Source organism: Rhamphochromis longiceps, linkage group LG7, assembly GCF_057381845.1.
Source record: "Rhamphochromis longiceps isolate RC_006_pf linkage group LG7, R_longiceps_female_GT1.1, whole genome shotgun sequence".
Classification (NCBI taxonomy): Eukaryota; Metazoa; Chordata; class Actinopteri; order Cichliformes; family Cichlidae; genus Rhamphochromis; species Rhamphochromis longiceps.
The window spans coordinates 34,719,945-34,740,056 of NC_140563.1; the positions used below are offsets into that span (position 1 = coordinate 34,719,945).

Genomic DNA, 20,112 nt, shown 5'->3' on the forward strand with positions numbered 1-20,112 from the left:
TGTTGCTCAAATGATGTGATTATACTCTAAACAAAGCTGTAAAACCTAAATAAAACTTTGGTTGATAGGCAGAAAAGTCTTTAACTTAACTGAACATTTTCTTGTAGCATGTTTCATGTCATGTTCCTACTTTATATAATTGTATTTATTTAGTTAGTTTTGGCCTGTAGGGAAGGCAAAGCAATGTAATTCAATGTTATAATTAAAATGCATCACTTTGTACCTTAATTTACATTTAACATTCAGATTAGTCCAAAAAAAAAAAACCCCAAACAAATGAAGTTATAATGAAAATGATAATATAGGTCTACCATCTATTAAACATGTTCCAGGTTATTTTTCTTTGGACAAACGTGATTGATATAAGAATAGATGGGTACTTAAATAATTCTGCAAGAGACGTTACAGTCTTACGGTAACAGTAAAAATGGTATGTGTTTCAGCTACACATTTATTTTGTATTTTCTTTGTGATAAGTGATGAGCTGTATCTCTAAATTTGTTTTCCAAGTCACATCCTGTGTGTATAACCCAGTATGTCATTTCCCCTCATTAGTGGAAATGTGTTTTGTTATGTAATCGCTTGCACTAGGGACTGTGACTTATCCAGTGGGCCTGCCTTAGGGCTGAACGATTATGGAAAATAATCTAATTGCGATTTTTTGCCCCAATATTGCGATTGCGATGCGATTATTTTTTAAGGTCTTTGTCTTCTGTATTATTAAACAAAGACAAGCAATACATCATATAGTATGGCCTAGAGCTGGGCGATATATCGAGTTTTTAAAACATATCGATATATTTTTATACGAGATATAAGATGTGACAATATCCTTTATATCGATATAGTCTATGTTACGTTATAATTATAGTTGTGGAGCCGCAAGTTTGCCTCTCTTTCGTCCACTTTTGTCTCTACGCAACGTTACTCCGCCTCGCCTTCACTGAAGACAACTCCCCCTCCTACCCCATCGCTTCACGTGCAGGCAGCGACAAGACGGACACGGCAAATCTCCGTTAACGAGTTACTGTGCATCGCCCCATGCGTGGGGCTGGACGGCGTCAACGTGCTAACGAGCTAAACATGCTAACGAGCTAACCGCGCTAACGAGCTAACCGCGCTAACCCTAAAATCCTTTCATTCTCTCAAAAGTTGATAGCGCGCCTTATGTATGAATTCTGGTTGTGCTTGGTGGCCGCGAACCGATTTTATGTGGTACACGGCGCTCAGCAATCTGTCAAAAATGTTTGAGTACGACTTTGGTAAGCTACGGAGCTGCACCGCTTGATAGATTGTCGGCGCATTACGGCTACCGAGGAGCTTCGCGGAGTGATACGTCAACGTAATATTACCGTATTGTGTGTGTATAAGGACCATAAATGGCACCTGTAAGAGACGTGGTTATGAAGCGGATTTCAAACTCCAGGCTATCAGTCACACAGTAAAACTTGGGAACAGAGCAGCTGTAAAATCTGTCTGTCTTTGTTATTACGCTCAGCGTCTTTTAGTTTACATTTTGACTGCACAATTGTGAGCTCTTTGTTTAGCACAAAAACAACCTTGTTTTCTTTTATTTATGGAGCATTATTATTTAATGAATGCTCATAATTTAATTTTGAGTAATTTTTCATGTACATCTGTGCTGTATGTTAATAAAAGTGCCTGTGTGACATCTGGGACACAGCTTTGACTAAGAACTCTTTTTGTTCTTACTTTATGGCTTAAAAAAAATATCGAGATATATATCTTATATCGCCATCCAGCTAAAAAATATCGAGATATGAATTTTGGGTCATATCGCCCAGCCCTAGTATGGCCAATACTATATTACATTAATTTTAAACTGTTCTTTCCTGGAAGACAGACCTCTGTTATGATGACATGAGGTGATGCATGAATTGATGACTGACATTTTTATTTAACTTCTTCAATCACAACAGTATATTTGAACATACACAATAGTTTATTTTTAGCTTACAAACATCTGAGCATAAAGTGCTGACAAGGAACCCTGGTGTAAACATTAAAATGAAAGTCAGTACAATGTGCAGATTGCAGAAATATACATAAAAAAAAAATCAGTGGCTTTACCACACTCAGTTTTTCGACATCTGTGAACTACTAGACAGTCATTCAATTAAAAAATAATATTAAATAAATAAAACTAATAAATAAAAAATACACACATCTTACTGATCTCTGCAGTCAGTAACATTACACATAAAGTGCAAACATAATAGCAATTGTATAAACACACACACAAACACGCCTTTAAAATTTAAAGGCGTGAAATTGGACGGTCTAGCCTTCTGAATCAGAAGGCTAGTTCTGATTAGCGTCACCGCTGTCTCGGTGGAGTTTATTAAACTCGGCCGTCTGCTTCTTGCTATCTAAAATATAACCAGACACTGGTGTAAATTCTCGACTGTCTCATACTTCTGTTTAATAAGTTTTCTGTTTGACGTTTAGTCAGCTGTGTGAAAACCAAGGAGGAACCCACCCGGGGGATTAATAAAGTTTTATTTTATCTAATCTAATAACTTTAATCTCAGCCAAACCGATTTACTCACGAACAAACAAAACACTGAAAAAAGCCCAACAATAACATTTTTAGGTTGTCTAAGTGACTTATATATTACGTTTAACCCGAGCAGCGAAACTCCGCGGTGATCTGAAAATGATGTGCCGGGAGTTGTGCCGTTCTCGGCCGCATCAGTAATCCTCGAGCTCCCGGCTAGCTGTCGAGCTGGTGGGTAGCAGACGCCTCTGAAAACGTCGAAGCACTTTTGCAAATATGGGATATCTTGATAAACCGAGCAGATATTTGATGTTTACACAACTACTTTCTCGCCTGAAAATATGTTAAAAGTTTATTTTGTGACCCAGAAAGATTAGTATGAGTAATTTTAAAACTTAGTAGCGGCCGCCATTGCTGGAAACTGGAGTTTGGCTGGGCCGCGCTATGAATTCTGGGATATGGTAGTAATTTGGACAGCCTTCGGCGCGTCGCTGTGACGTAATCGGTCTACAAATGCGGCCTCAGGAGGATGCAGCCCATGAATTTGGACATGTCCAGAGTATAATCGCAGCCTTTGCGGTTAGAAAATTGCACTTGATCATGTCGCGATATTATCGCAAATGCGATATATCGTTCAGCCCTAGCCTGCCTGCGAGGACCCATAACGTTCAAATCGCATAGTACAAAAAGACACTCTGACTTAAATTGGTTTGGCTTTGCCTGAAGCACGCTCATATTTCTAAGTCATTCATATGTCTCCCCTCTTCACACATGGCAGTCTGTTTGGCCCTTTGTGGTGCAAATGGATGTCAAGTGATATCCCCCCCCTCCAATATAAATGTTCCCCCTTTTTATTGAGGCTGGGCTCAGTATGTTTCCAATCCATTGCTCTCTACACACACGAGCCTGGTTTGCGAAAAACTGTTTAAGATAAAGTTCCAGATGGGCATTTCAAAGGTCATTTCCAGATCTAAAAAAAAAAAAACAAAACAAAAAAAATCTACCCCTCCAAGAGTTTGTTCCCCCCCACTGTGGGATCTCTCTGCTTCTGCCACTGGTCCTAAAGTATTCCTGTGCTGGCCAGAAGATCAAAAAAGTGGGTTATGATGGGTGTGCTGCCAGCTCGAGTCATGCCCCCATTTCACTAAGCCTGAGCCTGGAATGGCAGCAGCACAGAGATTTTTCACTTTCCACGATGTAAAATCCTAACCATTGTACTAACTCAGATTTGAACTCCTCAAACGTTCACTGTGGGTTTGTCTCTGTGAAGTGAGAATCGGCTCTGAAACTTTGGGAAGTGCCCGATATATCTCGATGTGCGAGCGCGTGGCGAAGCCGGAATACGTCGAGTGATCCGCTGTCGCGTTTGTGGATGAACTCTCAGGTTGTTGGGATCGCCGCGCGCTTGCACAGGAGCTGGTGTGCCTGTGTGTTTACACTTTCTGCAGACGGTGGGATTTGTGCTGAATGTAGGCCAGCAGAATCCCTCTTACGTCAAAGGTAGGCGGGCGGGCAGATGCAGGGAGAGAGCTGCTGGTGGTTGTGCAGCTGTGGCCATGGAGGAGGCTGTGGCGCACATCAGTCTGCCAGAGCACCGCTGGCGGTGAGCAGGGAGAGACACAGAAAGGAAAGAGACTGAGCACCAATGATGAAGACGGTCCTCAGCTTGCACAGGAAATGGGCCCACGCGGTGAAGACCATACGTATCCTGCAGGGGCTCGTGAGTGCTATTCTGATTGCAGCTTAAATTTGATCAGATGTCTGGCCAGCCAGCATGACCTGAGAGTTTCTTTAATGGTTTGGGTCGTGTTTTATTTTGAAATGAGGATGTCAGAAGTGCAGAAAAGTAGCACTAACGGGTGAAAAAATTCCGGGTAGTTTACGTGAACGGATATAAAGTAGTTTGCCTTTTCTCTCTCCATGTTTGTTGTGTAAAAAAATTGATGTGTCATTCGTGTTTTTATATTTTGAAATCGCCTTTGTCGTTGTTGAAAATAAGGGCATGTTTTTGACCAACTTTGCGATTTTCTTTGGACTGAATGAGTTTTTAGTCTCCTAACAGATATAAATAAAGTGGCAGCATCTATTTAAAAAGGAAACATCTTTTAAACAATTTCACTTTATTTCAGTTTTTTCCTCACTCTGTCAGTTTGAGTCTGTCTTTTAATTAGTATTTCTTAGTGTGACCTGTTGGTGGCTTCCTCATACAGCCTGTTTCATACAGTTTTTTGTTTTGTCTTATTTAAAGAGTGCAAACTGATGCTTAAGTGTTCCAAATCCATTTCTAATCAACAAAAGCCAGAAGTTACTTTTCACAGCTTGCACTAAACAGCCCAGTGGAGGGCTGTCATTGTTCTTGTGGTTGTGTAACAACAGGAAGCATGGGCTAATGAACTAGCTTTGTTGTTACATCACAAAATACATTATTAATCTGTCCGGTGAAATAAACCCATCCGTGGTAATCTTTTCTTCTCTCTCCTCAGAACCCGGTCATGGAGGAGACCGTGTGGGAGCAATACACCGTGACCTTGCATAGGGTGAGTCCATCTGCACCTAAAGACACTCCCAACCTCATCTCATTTACAGCGTGCACATGTTTTCCATAAGCCCGAGCTGTTGACCCCGGTGGATCACAGGAAATGCATTTAATTGATTGCTTTGATATTTTGAAGTGAACCGATAGTGAAGGGAAAATGATGTCAGTGACATTCCCCTGAACTCTGAATGACCAAATTCAAGCAGAGCTGTTATGTTTTAAACCATCAAGAACAGTTATGTTTATGTTTCTGCTTATGATACTTGACTCGGGGTTAAGTAACTTAGAGTAATGGATCATGGAGCTTTTAGCAGCTAGGGGGGAGTATAATTCAAACCCGTGTGTGTGTGTGTGTGTGTGTGTGTGTGTGTGTATTGTATGTATATAGAAGATGGATTTAGCTTTTACAACCAAGTCATAAGTGTATTTAATCTGCACTCTTTTTAATAGCCAGCAGATGGCGATCTGCTGGTGACCTGTGGTTGTAGAGAAGGCTACCTGGGAAAACACAGCTTGGCTGTTTTGCTCTGCGCCCTCAAAAAACAGTTTCCTGATTAGTTTAGGGGCTCAGCTCTTAGTTTCCAGTCTTACTGAATACAACATGAAGTCCAGTCTGTAAGTTTTCATTCTAAGAATCAGAAACAAGGATTATCACGTCAGACACCAAGATAGCGATGGCAATTGCAACTCAAGGCTTCTTAAAGACTGCTTTAACTGTCCTTGTCGATTTTGAAGATGACCATAATTTACAACTAAATATTTTATTCAGTGCTACTTGAGACTGACGACATCAAGAAATTGTTTAGAAAGGTAACAAAGTAAAGGAGCTGAGTTCTGGTTTTCCACAGAACTCATATAACATATAACACAAAGTCTTACTTGAAACCAAAGTTGTTGGCTTTGTGTGGCCATTGAAAAGACTGCAGGTGTAAAGCACATCCAAGTTACTTATATCTGAAAAGTAAAACTAACGTTCATCTTTTATACTGTCTATAGTCTACCTTAAAGAGGTGGTCAAGACATGGGAATCTGTGTCCTGAGATGATTTTGTTACATGGGGTGTTATCCTGCTGAAAGTAACAACAGACGATGGGTACACTGGTTATAAAGAGATGGACAGGTTCAGCAATAATACTCAGGCTATCGTGTTTAAACAATGCTCAGCTGGTACCAAGTGGCGGACCAGTCTCCTCTGGCATCAGTAAGGCATTTTTGCCCAGAGAATTGATGCTCACTGGATGTTTTCCCTTTTGTGGGCCCATTCTCTGGAAACCGTAGAGTTAACTGTGCAGGAAAATCCCAGTAAATAACCAGTTTCTGAAATACTCAAACCAGACCATTTGGCACCAACAACCATGCTGCGTTCAAAGTCAGTTAAATCACCTATTATCCCCATTCTGATGATCGGTTTTAACTTTAGCAGGTTGTCTTGACCACATCTACATTACTCCAATGCAGCAATGTGGGATTTGCAAATTGGCTGTTGCCAAATTTATTTTTTATTTTTTTCCCCTGGTTCTGTATGATGTCACTGAGAGTGAGTCCCACCTACCAGCTGTTCAAATGTTTTGTTGATGAGGGGCAGCCAATTAGAAGAAAGTTTATTTAAAAAGAGGTTGGTCTCAAAGGGGCATCTTGAATTTAGGGTTTGAGTCCAAGAATAAAAAAAATATGAAACAGAAATTGGCGTAATGGGTTCCTTTTAAAATAGATTTCAGTGTTTAACATGTGGTCATAGTTAGATTACTTTTCAACAATGTTCTGATCATTAATAACTTAAGTTTATTAGAAATACATTTACATAAATATACCAGGTTAAAATATTTATTTATTTATTTCTCAATTGAAAAATTTAGTCCAGGAATCCTAAACTGTATGATCCAGTGACTATTAAAAAATGAAGATATACTTCAGTTCCACTTTTTGATTTTTCCCAGCTATCACATCTTTAATCGTTTATTTGTTCAACTTGTTTAACCATCATCCAGTGACCAGGGTTCTGGCTGCTGTTATGTTAGTCACGTGTGTGACTGTGTAAGCGCAGGAAGTCATTTGAGCTTAGGTAATCATCATGATGAGCTCATTGTCGCGTGCTGTGGCTCACTTAGGCCAGAAAAGCAGATTTTGTGCAAAAAGGTCCTCTGCTGTAGGCGTGAGCCCCCCCCTCACAACCCCACCACAGCCAGCTGTCACACTCTGCTTTGTGCTTATACTTTTTGGTCCCTTCCACTATTTAACCGAATTTTCTCTCTTTAAATATTCAGAGTATTTCTAATGTCATTTAAGGAGCACAGAGTCTAAATATATGATATTTATTTGATTTTTGGTCTAAGGTAGAGCCCATACTTTGCTTGTAAGGGATTAAAACGGTATTTATTACAGTATGCAACATTCAGCCACATTTCCATTTTCAGGTAGGTTGCAGCTCGTAACTTGGTCGTCCACCCTTTTCTCCAAAAAGAAATGACTTCTGGAGTCTAGATCCACAGACATGTATATACAGCACAAAGTGCAAACTGAATACACAGTGTAGTACAATATCTGCCCAGTAGTTTATATCATTTGTCAGATTATGGCATTTAAAAAGCTCCAAAAAGAACAAACACAATCCAGAGGTTCAGTTCAGCAACTGGAATTGGTGGAGGTGATCCTGATCACACAGTTAATCTTTAGTTGCTTGCGTTGTTTTCCATCTCTGTAGCATGCACTTAATAATGAAAAAGCAGGATTCGCATGTGTTTCATATGAGTGGGATGTCGTCAAACATTCCCAAACTGAATTCTGGATTTATTGCTTTGTTTTTACTCATCTGCCAGCCAGTCAATATGCATTTATCAAATCCAATTTAAATAAATATCTGTAAACGTCTTCAGACGGAGGCAAGATTTACAAGATGGCAAAGAGGAAAAAGGGGAGATTCATGGTTATAATGAAGGAGGACATGCAGTGGGTTGGTGTGACAGGAGGATGTTAGAGGTGGAGATGGAGCTACACCTAAGAGGGAGCAGCTGGAAGAAGAAGAAAAGGCAGAACAGGCCACACACCGTTTATTAACTTGGTTTTGGGTAAAGATGGGTATAATATGGTTGATCTGATGCATCAGAAAATAAAGCATGTTCTGAGTATTTAAAGAGAGACAATTCACTTAAGAATACCCCCCCAAAAAGTTGTTACCAGCTCTACTTTCATCAACCTGATGGTGAAAAATAATCAGCCCATATCACATTGTAAATATTCCTTAATAATTATAAAATTGGTTTAAGATTTCTTATTTAGATTGGCATCTGCAGGAGCAGCTGGTGACTTTTTTTTTTTTTTTTTAATCAGGCTCCACAGATCTTCCCTCTTGCTTCAACCACTGGTGGAAACGATGCAAATCAGCAACAGGCTTTCTTCTTGTTTCAGTCAGGGGATTATTCCTGGTTTCATGTTACAAACTGCACGTGTTTTTGTTTTTTGAGTAGAAGAAATTCTGTGAGTTATGAAATCTGAGGAAAAATCAGACAATGTCGAGCGTTTTCATGTCAGGATGAAGGCAACCTTGAGAGAGTTGACATTTATGTGAGATCTGAAGGGTTGGGGTTAAAATTATTACATTATCATTTTTATATATGTAATAATTGTATTACACTTTATATTTTAACCTTTTCTTTTTCTTTTTTTAAGATATATTTTAGCCATAGTTTGTTGATGCAGCCCTCTATTCTCCCCCTCCACTGCTGCTCTTACTCTTACCCTTCCTCTATCTCGACAGCCATCTGCCAGAGAGTGTGTTGTTGGTTTTTTTTTTTTTTTTTTTTTTGTTATTCATTTATTTATTTATTTCGTATTTTAAGTACAGATGGAAGGGAGGGGATAAAGAGAGACAGGGTCAGCAAATCTCTGACCTAATCTCATCAGGGCAAGCTGGAGCAGTGGCAGGTAGAATCTGAGAAACCCAGAAACATGAAGAATTAAGCAGCCTTTAAAAACAGAGTATTTAAATTAAACTTTCTGTTAGTGCTCACATGTTAGATTGGCTTAAAATCTGACACTTGTTACTTATGAAACATCAATGTAGTATTTCAGAAAGCTACATAGTATTGAAGTACAGGTGCTCAGCCGCTGGATAGTCCTACATGCTCTCAGCAGGCAGAGCTGTAATCGCAGTCAGTCAAAATCCCTTTAATCACCATGTACAATACACATACAGCCATGATAATGCAGTGTGAGCTGAAACACACCGTTGGGACCTCACACACGCACGCAAAAGCTTAAAAACACAAGGGGACAATGAAGCGAGCCCTCATGATGTACCGTTGGAGGAAAAAAGTTTATGAATTCATTACCTGGATTTTTTCTTTTTTTATTCTTGAACTAAATCGCGAATAATGCCGCATAAAATCCAACTAAACTATTAATGTACAAATGGATACTTTTGATGTATTTATTGAGCATGCTGTCACACAGAGCAGGGGTTTAGGAATTCATAGAACCTCCTTTAGCAGAAACAAACTCCATCAGACATTTCCCTCAGCTGCTTATGAGATATAAACAACATCCAGGAAAAATTGTTGACCCTGCATCCAATAGAACATTTTCATTTCATCATACCACAGCATCTCAATTGGATTAAATTGGGTCTTTCCTAGTTTAAAACAGGCCTGTGGGGGTTGACTTTGGTCTTCATTTTATTAAGGCAGTAAGTCAGCGTTGCCTAATCTGTTTTTTTTTTAAATGGTATTTTCCTGTTATTTCTGGCCATTGGATAAACAAGTATATTTTGTGCTTCAGTAAACTGATGCATGACAGTAAAAGTCCTGCCCTTCTGTAATGTTAGTGCAGTATAAACTGTGTTTTCATGTTAAATTATGTGTTTAAAAAGTAATATGTTCGAAAATGAGAACATATTAACCTCTTAAGGTTAATTGTGGTGCAAAGGCATCAGAAGCAGAGCACTACCAAACCTACTTCAGCGCTACCCCTCTGAATGTAAATAAAATAAATGGTATTAAGTATGTCTGTGCTGAGTTTGAAATTCTAGTGTCATGACAACTTTACACAAACACAGTTTATGGTCACGTGTAGATATTTCTGCAGGTGTTTTACTGTTAGCCTTGCTTAGGATTGCACGCTGTGATTTTCGCACAATGTCCAGTTGTATAGAGAGTAGCTGGAGCGTTTTTGAGTTCACAAATCTTTCCTCTCTTTTCAGGATTCGAAGATGGGCTTTGGCATTGCTGTATCAGGAGGGCGGGATAACCCAAACGAGGACACTGGCGAGACGTCCATTGTCGTATCTGATGTCCTGCAGGGAGGGCCAGCTGATGGATTGTTGTTGTATGTACCATTTGTTATTTTATGGTTTTACTCCAAAGAAACAAACTCCAAAATAAATCTACTCACAAAACAGATGTAACAGCTTGATAAAATAAATAAAAATGTAATTGACTTCAGTTGGATTAACTTGTGTGTTTACTTTTGTTTAGTGAAAATGACAGAGTAGTGCAGGTGAACGCCATCCCCATGGATGGAGCCATCCACTCGTTCGCTGTCCAGACCCTCAGGAAGTGTGGCAAAGTAGCAAAAATTGTAAGTAAAGCACTGAGCAGCTCCTTCAGTGGGAGACTGCAGCACCCACGGTGTGGGACGGAGAGATTTCACAGGTCTTTCCTCCCCACTGCTGTCAGACTCCACAACAAAGACTCCAACTGATCAAACATACACATCCACACTGGTGCAATAACACTAAGTGCAATACTTTTCTGGCATCGTTGTATTTTTACTCAGTTGTATATAGCATTTGTATTCTATTTTTATCTTATTGTATATTTTATTCTATTTTATTCTACTGTATATAGTATTTTATTCTATTCTGTACAGTTGTGTACTGTATTTATTCTTATTGTATTCTAATTTTTGCTTCATAACTTTTGCACTGTCCACTTCCTGCTGTGACAAAACAAATTTCCCACGTGTGGGACTAATAAAGGTTATCTTATCTTATCAATCTCTCTTTTAAAAAAGAATCTACTCTTCACATTAGGAATTAGGATTTTTCTTAACTGGATCTGTTTGTGCTTTTATGGAAAAATTCAGACAGTCAAGAGGCCCAGAAAGGTTCCAGTCAATGTGCTCAATCGTCAGCCATCACCTGACGACAGAGTCTTCAACAATGACTACAATGATGACTACAACTATGATCAAGACCGACGTAGCGTGTACAGCGCTAGGAGTGGCGGAGGCCGGGACCAAAGCCTGGAGAGGGAGCGAGGCGGCTACATGGACTCCGGCTACCACACACGTGATCGTGACTATGACCGGCGGGAACGTGGCAGGAGCACAGAGAGAGACCTCAGCCCGGACCGCCAGTACCGGCGAGATGGCAGCAGAGGCCGCACTTTGGATAGAGAGTACAGCCCAGATCGCCGCTATAAGAGCGAGCATGCGCTTGACCGTGACTACAGCCCAGACAGAAGGTACCGCAGCGACCGCACATTAGACCGAGATTACAGTCCTGATCGGCGTTTCCGCAGCGATCGAGCCCTCGACCACAGCCCCGACCGACGCTACCGAAGCGACCGAGCCCTGGACCGCAACGAGAGCCCCAATCTGCGCTACAGGCGTGACAGTCCAGGACGAGGCCGCGGCCGCGATCAAAGCTACGATCGAGGACTTGACCGCATCGCAAATGAGCCGCGGAAATATGACGAGCCAATAAAGCGAAGTGCAAGCAGGGACCGCCTTGAACGCACACCGTCACCTGCTGCCGTGCCCCTCCCTCTGCCACGCCCTGCCCGGGATCTGGAGCCGCTGGAGAAACCTGTGAATGTGCTACTGCTGAAAAACCATCCCAACGAAGGTGAGACGCTAAAAGGCTGTCAGATAAACAAAACATGTGAATGGTTCTCTTCACCTTAAATGAAAAGGGTTACAGTCTCTGTGGGTGGCACGGAAAGCTAACCTTTACTAAAATTCAGGTTAAATCCTATTTTTATGTTAATGAATAAATAACAAAACAATCTATGTTGGAGGGTTGTGAACTTTTTCCCAATTCTGAACTAAGACGTAAGAAGAAGTTTGAGAATCACTCAGTTAGGTTCTTATCTGACATATAGAATGGTTTATTATTCAACATAGAAAGGTTAACCGCTTTCCTACCAGGTTATCTGGTGTCTTCCTCAGCTGATACCCTTCTACACAATCATTTGGCAAATCTCACAAAGGTAGCTGCCAATAGCACTTGTGCATCTGCAAGCCTATTGGAAACCTGACTCCTGCCCCAGCTCTTCCTTTTTCTGTTTCTATTTTAATTTCATATCTGTTGCCATTTATATCTGCTCTGTTCTGTAGTAGGGGGTTCCTTCATATGCACAGGGAAGGGCATGGTGATCCCAAAACAAGGGTTTAAGTGGTCCTGACTAGAGTTTTGTTACCCATTTCTAAGTATCTTTGATATCATAAAAAAGTGAATAAAACCTGTACAGCTATTTGGGAAAGAAACCCCCTCCTGCATTTAGCACAAAATAAGTGGTGTCTGCCACAAGAAAAACAATTGGCAACAAATTTGATAAATGTTAAGCAGAGGAAAGGATGCACTTTATTTGAAGGTTTTATTAAATGGATGCAAAATGGAAATGTCCTAATTGTACGTTTAATTGTTTACTCAAGCAATTCTAGCGAGAGAGAGAGAGTTAATGGAGGCACGGCCATGTCAGCATACATCACCACCAGCTGATTTCAGCATATCAGCAGATAAAATGGCTTGTACCATTCATCAGTTTGGCGCTTGCTGTTTACTGGCTTTATTTTTAAATTGAGGTGAATTTCTTCACTTGGCACAGAAATGCATAAAACAAAATGAACAGTTGGAAAAGTGATCACAGTGCTTATAGGTAAATTCTTATTTTAAACATCAGCCTAGTATATCAGTGCATCATTTATACAGATGTGTCCAGAGGCATTTTGGTCAGTGACCGTTAATAAACCCTTCAGAGGTCGAAAAGTGACCTGATTAATTTTTCCATTTGTTCGGTCATGCCAGGTTATCTAGACTGTGAATGTCAGATATAATTAAAGTGGAGTTGGGTAAAATAAGGTAAAATATTTGTTTGATTATTTATACATAAAATATATGTGTGATTTGTGTTTTTGCAGAATATGGCCTTCGTCTGGGCAGCCAGCTCTTCATCAAAGAGATGACCAGCACAGGACTTGCCAGCAAGGATGGAAACCTGCAGGAAGGGGACATTATTCTGAAGGTAGGGTGGTGTATATTCCTTATTTGTTATTTTTTGCTCATTAACCGTCCATTTCTGACAGTTCAAATGAATCCTTATTTATATTTTACTGGGCTTTCGCTCAGCATCATGGGTCACGCTTTGGATGAAACGATCCGGTCACACAGGGTTAAAGACACTGCGTAGCAACTACAGATCGCTAGGGGAAATGAGTATTTCCTGACCAGTTGTTGGCAGTCGATGTGAAATCGATGGCTACATCGCAGTCACGCAAGACTAATGACTAGTTTGTGACCCCATGGCCCAGCTGTCGCTTTGGAAAAATGAGTATTCCTCAGCTGGTTGCTAAAGCTTGCTGGTATTTCCTCAGTAAGATTGCAAAAAGCTGTATATACCTCTGCACTGAAACTTTCCAGTTGCCTTGTTCACTAGTAGGTTGCTGACAACACAGACACTCTGTAAAAGTTGTTGGTTTCAGTGATATGGTGCGAAATTTAGTTTGAAGGTGAGTATTCTCGATTTCTGGTTTGCATTACACTTTCTTAAGTTACAGCTCCGGAAGTAATCAAGAGCAGGCTGAGAAATAAATTATTTCCCTAGTGACCAGTGGTTGCCAGGAGTAGATGGGTCTCTGACCAAAGTCAGTGCTAGTATATTGTAACCTTGGTTTCTGCCGCTTCAGTTGCTTGGTTGTATTCCGTATCCAGGCACAGCTGACAAACAGCCTCTAATTTCTTTCTTTTATGTTAAAGTGCTGCAAAACCGTGCTGTAACACAGCTGTCATCTGTTTGCTTTCAGTCTCTTTTGTTTATGTCTTCCACTGAGAGAGAGTCAGAGCTGCAACATTGGGTAGCGGAAGTGTAACATCTTTTAGCAGAAAAGTACCATTGTGTAAAATAAGAAACATGCGTTTAACAGAGTAGTATTTCGTACTAGAAAGGGCAGCAGCGATTAAACATTTAGTCGACAAGTCGCCCACATTCCTATCAGTACCTGGGAGAAGCAGCTGCCACACAGAGGCAGGGCAGAGTGGTCACTTTTACATTTGTCTCATATTAAACAAGATGAACAAGATTTCTGAAAGTTTCAAATAACAAAGGCGGCGTGTGTAAAGGTAATCTCAGTGAACCAACGCTCAGGATTCACACTGCTTTAAAAGCTCAGTTTTAAACTTTTTTTTTCCCCCCTACTGTTTGCTCTGTATGATATCAGTGAGAGGGGGGTGTCCCAAGTGTGGTCATGTTTGGCACAGAAGCACCAACAACCTGCTGTTTTTAAATGGTATTTGTGTGAATGGCAGTCGTCTTAAAATGAGGGTGGAAGAAGCTAAAAGGATGAACTTAGGGACTGCATTTCCATTTAACTTCAGCATTTAGTAAGCCACCATTGAATTTGAGCTATTTTATTCCATGGGGTATTTCTGAATTGTGTTTTAATGTTTTCAAAAAAATTTATTTTGTTTTTGCTCTTTGATTTATTTATGTTTTTTATTTTAGCTTCTGTCATTTTTTTTTTATCTTTTATGTGGACTGTTGTAAATCAGTTTGATTTCTTTACCCTATTTAATTGAGCTCTTTTTTTTTTTTTTTTTTTTTTAAAACCTTATTGCTTTGTTCTACTTTAGCTAGCCATTTTTGTTGTTGTGTTTTTGTTACTTTTTGGCTGCTTTTGTCTCCTCTGCCTCTTTTGACTTGTATCTTTACAGTGTAAAATAAATAAGGATTATTTTAAGCTTTAACAAAAATCTGGAGCTGGACATATGCCGAATAGGTTCAGTTTAAAGATCACCCATCTCAATGACATCATACAGAGTCAAGAACAGAAAAAAAGTATCTGAAACTGACTGTTTAAAGCAACCTGAAGCATGAGTGAGCTTTTGGCTCACGGAGATTAGTTATGTGCTTACCTGATTAAACCTTTGACCATGTGTAATATCAACATTTGTAGTTGTAATAGTTGATGTTTGTATATAACTTTAGGAAAAGCATAATTCCTTTTTAAGTGTACAAAATATTTAAAAACTGTAAAACATTGCATGCTTTGTTTGTGTGATTCGTGAGTGAGAAGCGTCTGCACATCTCCTAATCCCCTCTGTCTCTGTCAGATTAATGGGACTGTGACAGAAAACCTGTCTCTCAGCGATGCCGGGAAGCTGATTGAGAAGTCCCGCGGGAAGCTACAGCTGGTGGTGCAGCGAGACAGGAAGAAGATCCTGGTCCGAATCCCGCCAATGGTCGACAGCGACTCGGAGCTCGACGGTGAGAGAAACTCGAAACTGAAAAGCAGCAGGTCCTATGCCGTGTAAAGGCACACCTGGCGAGTGGCCATCATCATCTCCATGATCATCATCATCTTCATCATTTTATATATATATATATATCTAGAAATATAAACCTCATTGCATTATGAACTTCTAATGAATCAATTGTGGAAACCTTAATGCCATTAATGTTTCTGTACCTGTCAATCAAATTTGTTCTTAATTCTTAAAATAAAGGCTTTACTTACATCAACTTTTAGTTTTATTTAAATATTATTTCACATACACATATTCCACAAAGCACTACGAGCTAACCATATTCAGCACATCATCACCATCCCCTCCACCCTCTTATTGCTCACCCCTTTATACCTGTTTTTATTGTCACATGACCAGATGGCATGCTGTTATTGGTCGGGAAGGATAGAGATAAGTGGTGTGAGTGGATTGTTCACTGACCAAATGTTTGCCGGGAGGAGGGGGGGATAGCACGAAGACTTGTGACCCAGTTTGACTGGTTTGGGGTGTGTGTGTGCGCGTGTGCATGTGTGAAAGTGCTCATTCGCCTCTAGCGGCGTGATCTAATCCCCTATCATAATTCTGCTACTGGATATGACAGAATTTCATTATGTTAAGGTTCGCACCGCTGCAGCCTTCTGGTTTCTACCATCCAGCACCCTTCTTTGTAATTCTGTTTGAGGACAATAGGGACCGACTGACTGAAAAAATTAGGATTTTGAGGTCTGACAGGTACAAATCACCTTAAGTGCACATGTGTAATTTTACTTTGTAATGGTATTACTGTGCTTATTCCTCCCTGCCCTGGAGTATAACATAGAAGTGCAGTCTAGCTTCCACACCCTGAATGCTAACATTGAAACATCCTGTTGAGTTTTAGTGCTCCTCATCATCATTGTAACCCCAGAAACTGGTATTTGCATATCTAATTGGTGTGGCTACTCATCTGGGAACAGTGCTCTGACCTTCATTTGTCTGAGAGCTGTGTTGCCCCCCCCCCCCCCGCTTTCATGACCCAGGGGCCATTTGAGCCGAGCAAAGGCCATGTTATGTAATTTACAAAACAAAGAAGCACCAAGGAGAGATGCAGCATTTTACTCTTTCTGATAAAGTTTATAGACTTTACTACCTGAACACAGAGGACCCCACCCCCATAGCTGCTTGACTCTTGTGTGGTTTCACAGGAGTTGTGATATTTTTCATCATCCTTGTGTGTTTCAGATATCTCTGAGATCGAGTCGTACCGCTCCTATTCTCCACAGGATGACAGACGGGCCCACCACTCTGACCTCTCCTCCCATTCCTCCAATGAGAGACTTCGAGACAAGCCCAGGTACACTATCATTAAAGGCCAATTCTGGTATATTTCAAGCTGTAAAAGCTTTTAATGAGCTTTTCCTCTCAGCCTCAGGGCTCAGAGACTACATCTGTACGATGCTCTGAACCAGATGGCATGTAGCTGAGGTGTTTTGGGCATGTCTTATCAGGAGGGAGGAGACCCCAGAGCAGACCCGGGACATGCTGAGACTGTCTCTTTGCTTGCTTGGGAACTCCTTTGCGTCTTCCAGGCTTGGGAGAGGGAGGTCTGGGAATCTGCTTTCCTGTGAAATCAGAAAATGTGATTTCAGTTTTATTTTTATAGGGGGAAAAATAGAAAAAGAATACAACAATCAGATAATACTCTATGAACAAGCACTGGGTGATCACGGGAAGGAAATTTAACAGGAAAAGATTTCCGGCAGCATCGGCTCAGGGAGGGGCAGCCATCACCAGGAATGTGCAATTAGGAACCTAACACAAACTGTACCTATTTATTTGGCCGTTTGACCTTTTCAAGGATATTGGTGTCTATGACACCAATCCTAGTATGAATCCTAGCCCCTCCTTTATTGTTTGACCCTTTTTATTTTTCATGAAGTCGAGCACAGTGTTCATTCGGTTCACCAAGTTCCAAATCAACTGGAATTTTATATAGGTCATTTCAAATGTTTCTGAGTCTGACAAAAAGCAAACACACAAAGTTTAATCCTTGAAGAGCTGGGTCTGTATTGTTTTGGCAACTGCTTGTGACCTTGTGTCTCATTTTCATTCATAGGAAAGAATTATAATTAACATTTCCTCACAACAAAAGATTTGTCTGCCTGCTCTACAAACAAACAAACAAAAACCACAATCATCTAAAAAATGATTTTAAGTGTTGCTTTGTTTTGTGCTTTTCTTAATTCTAGATAACACAAAAGCATTGAGCTCTGCTTTGGTCAGTCATTTATTACGAATGAATTAAATACACCAGAAACAAATCAGGATAATGTAGGATTATGCTGATTTTATGCTTCATGAAGCTCAGGCAGCCCGTCACATCAAATATCGGAAAAACCACCATGTTATTAAACCAAACCGGAAAAGGAGTCATAATTATATCAACCGAATTAAATGTGTAAAATGCTTCTTTTAAACTTTCCAAAAATTTGGGATATTACTAGAGAGGAACCGCCTAGCAGGCTGGCAAAAATGGGTGCCATGCCGACCCCATTCAGAGGTGCCGACAGAGACGTTGAAGATAAGGCTGCTTTGCACGCAGAGAGGGAGGAGCCACGCTCCGAGACACCACCAGGTAAACATGATTTCGCCCTGAATATACAAGACTGTAAAAAATAAATAAGTCAAATCAGACAGTTGAATTGAATACTGACTGTAAATGATTTTGTTTCTGCAGTACCAGCTGCCAGTGTCGCCCCAAAGGTTCACGCTCCCCCTAAAGTGCCACTAAAGCCAAGTGCAGAAGACCTGGAAATATACGGGTCAGTATTAGTTAGTAGTTGTTTGTTTGTTTGTTTGTTTTAATTGAGTTGCTCAAACTCAAATTTACTCAAAAACAAGAAGCCAGCTTGGTTGTCTCCGTCATAAATAGACTCTTCCTTTGTCAACTGTTGTTTCCATGTTTCCATAATGCAGGCCGAACACGGTGATGGTGCGTTTCCAGAAAGGTGACAGTGTGGGTCTGCGGCTGGCGGGAGGAAATGATGTCGGCATCTTTATCGCCGGTGTTCAGGAGGACAGTGCAGCAGAGCAGGAGGGTCTCCGGACAGGAGATCAGATCATGAGGGTACAGCATGTTTTAGTTCCACATTTAAACCCTGCACACACAAGAGTGCTGTGTCTGAAGTTGGAGAAAAAAGACAGAAGCTTCGTCTTTGAGACATATATCAGGCCAGATTTCTCATTTTATTTCCTATTGTGTGCTTCAGGTGAACAACAGAGACTTCAGAGGCATGGTGCGTGAAGATGCTGTTCTCTACCTCCTGGAGATTCCTAAAGGAGAGGAAGTTACCATTCTTGCACAGAGCAAGCCTGAAGGTACTGGACTGGATAAAGAACAGTTGCGCAAACAGTACTAATGCCAAAACCGTCCTGTGTTAAAGTATATCACATAGACACACACGGAATATGATAAAAAGTCTTAGTAGTCTTGTATGAAGAGCCAGTGGCTTGCTTGCTTTTCTATTTCCTGTAATTTATTTATTTTTATGATAATGGATGAATGAGGAAAAACAAGAGGCCCAAATTTGAGCCATGTGGGATGCCAAATAATGGTGGGGGGGTATTTTTAGCTTCTGTTTTCTTCTATTTTTGCCAGTGTATAAAGATGTCTTAGCATCTGGCAGAGGCGACTCCTTCTTCATTAGAACCCACTTTGAATATGAGAAGGAGGCCCCGCAGAGCCTTCCTTTCTCCAGGGGGGAGATCTTCAAAGTGACGGACACACTCTATGATGGCAAACTCGGCAACTGGCTGGCAATCCGTAGTGACAAAAACAACCAGCTGTTAGAAAAGGGAATCATCCCCAACAAGAGCAGGTATGCAATGATGATCATCTTTGTGCAGACAGCCTTTCTGCCCCCTGCTGGCTATCAGAACGTGATGGCTATGTTTTTTGTTGTTGTTTTTTATTTTAAATATAAATATTTCAAGTTTTTAATTTTTTTTTTTTGTATTAAGGATTTGGCTGGATATTTGATCATTTTACATGTTCTTTCGCTGGTAAGAAATCTGCATATCATCGTGTGAGCAGTCTAACTAGACAAAGTCATATATTTTCTTGTTTTCGATATCAGAGCAGAGCAAATGGCTAACGTCCAGAATGCTGCACGGGCTGCATCGGGCAATGACAGAGGAGACTTCTGGAGGATGAGGGGCCAAAGAGCTGCAAAGAAGAAAGATTTGCGCAAGAGTCGAGACGACCAGGGCAACGTTCCGGTTACACGCTTCCCCGCCTACGAGAGAGTGGTATTACGTGAAGGTATCCAGGAAACACTTTCACCCTGCAATTTTACCTGAGGCATTTTGCAGAGGTCCTCGCTGTGCCAGGACTTCTGAATTAATTCTTTTTGTTTCATTTAGCTGGTTTCAGGAGACCGGTGGTGATATTTGGGCCCATTTCTGACGTGGTTAACGAAAAACTGGCTACTGAACTTCCTGATCAGTTTGTCATTGCTAGTAAGTATCACGACCGCCTGTAAATAAACATTAGCACTAACAGAAAAAGATTTCTGTAGGCTT

General features: G+C 40.6%; 1 protein-coding gene across 4 annotated transcripts in view; it reads left to right on the forward strand.

Moving 5' to 3' along the window:
* The window catches only part of tjp2a (tight junction protein 2a (zona occludens 2)), a 49,135-nt gene that overhangs the window by 20,585 nt on the left and 8,438 nt on the right, over nt 1-20,112 (forward strand). For all 4 annotated transcript variants that reach the window (XM_085413475.1, XM_085413473.1, XM_085413476.1 and 1 more), the window contains 14 exons: nt 5,002-5,055; nt 10,249-10,373; nt 10,523-10,625; nt 11,133-11,895; nt 13,191-13,294; nt 15,379-15,532; nt 16,774-16,885; nt 18,036-18,166; nt 18,269-18,353; nt 18,508-18,658; nt 18,801-18,909; nt 19,190-19,409; nt 19,668-19,852; nt 19,954-20,049. In XM_085413475.1, the coding sequence (XP_085269601.1) occupies nt 5,002-5,055; nt 10,249-10,373; nt 10,523-10,625; nt 11,133-11,895; nt 13,191-13,294; nt 15,379-15,532; nt 16,774-16,885; nt 18,036-18,166; nt 18,269-18,353; nt 18,508-18,658; nt 18,801-18,909; nt 19,190-19,409; nt 19,668-19,852; nt 19,954-20,049 (2,392 nt within the window). The remainder of the gene's footprint in view (nt 1-5,001; nt 5,056-10,248; nt 10,374-10,522; nt 10,626-11,132; nt 11,896-13,190; nt 13,295-15,378; nt 15,533-16,773; nt 16,886-18,035; nt 18,167-18,268; nt 18,354-18,507; nt 18,659-18,800; nt 18,910-19,189; nt 19,410-19,667; nt 19,853-19,953; nt 20,050-20,112) is intronic.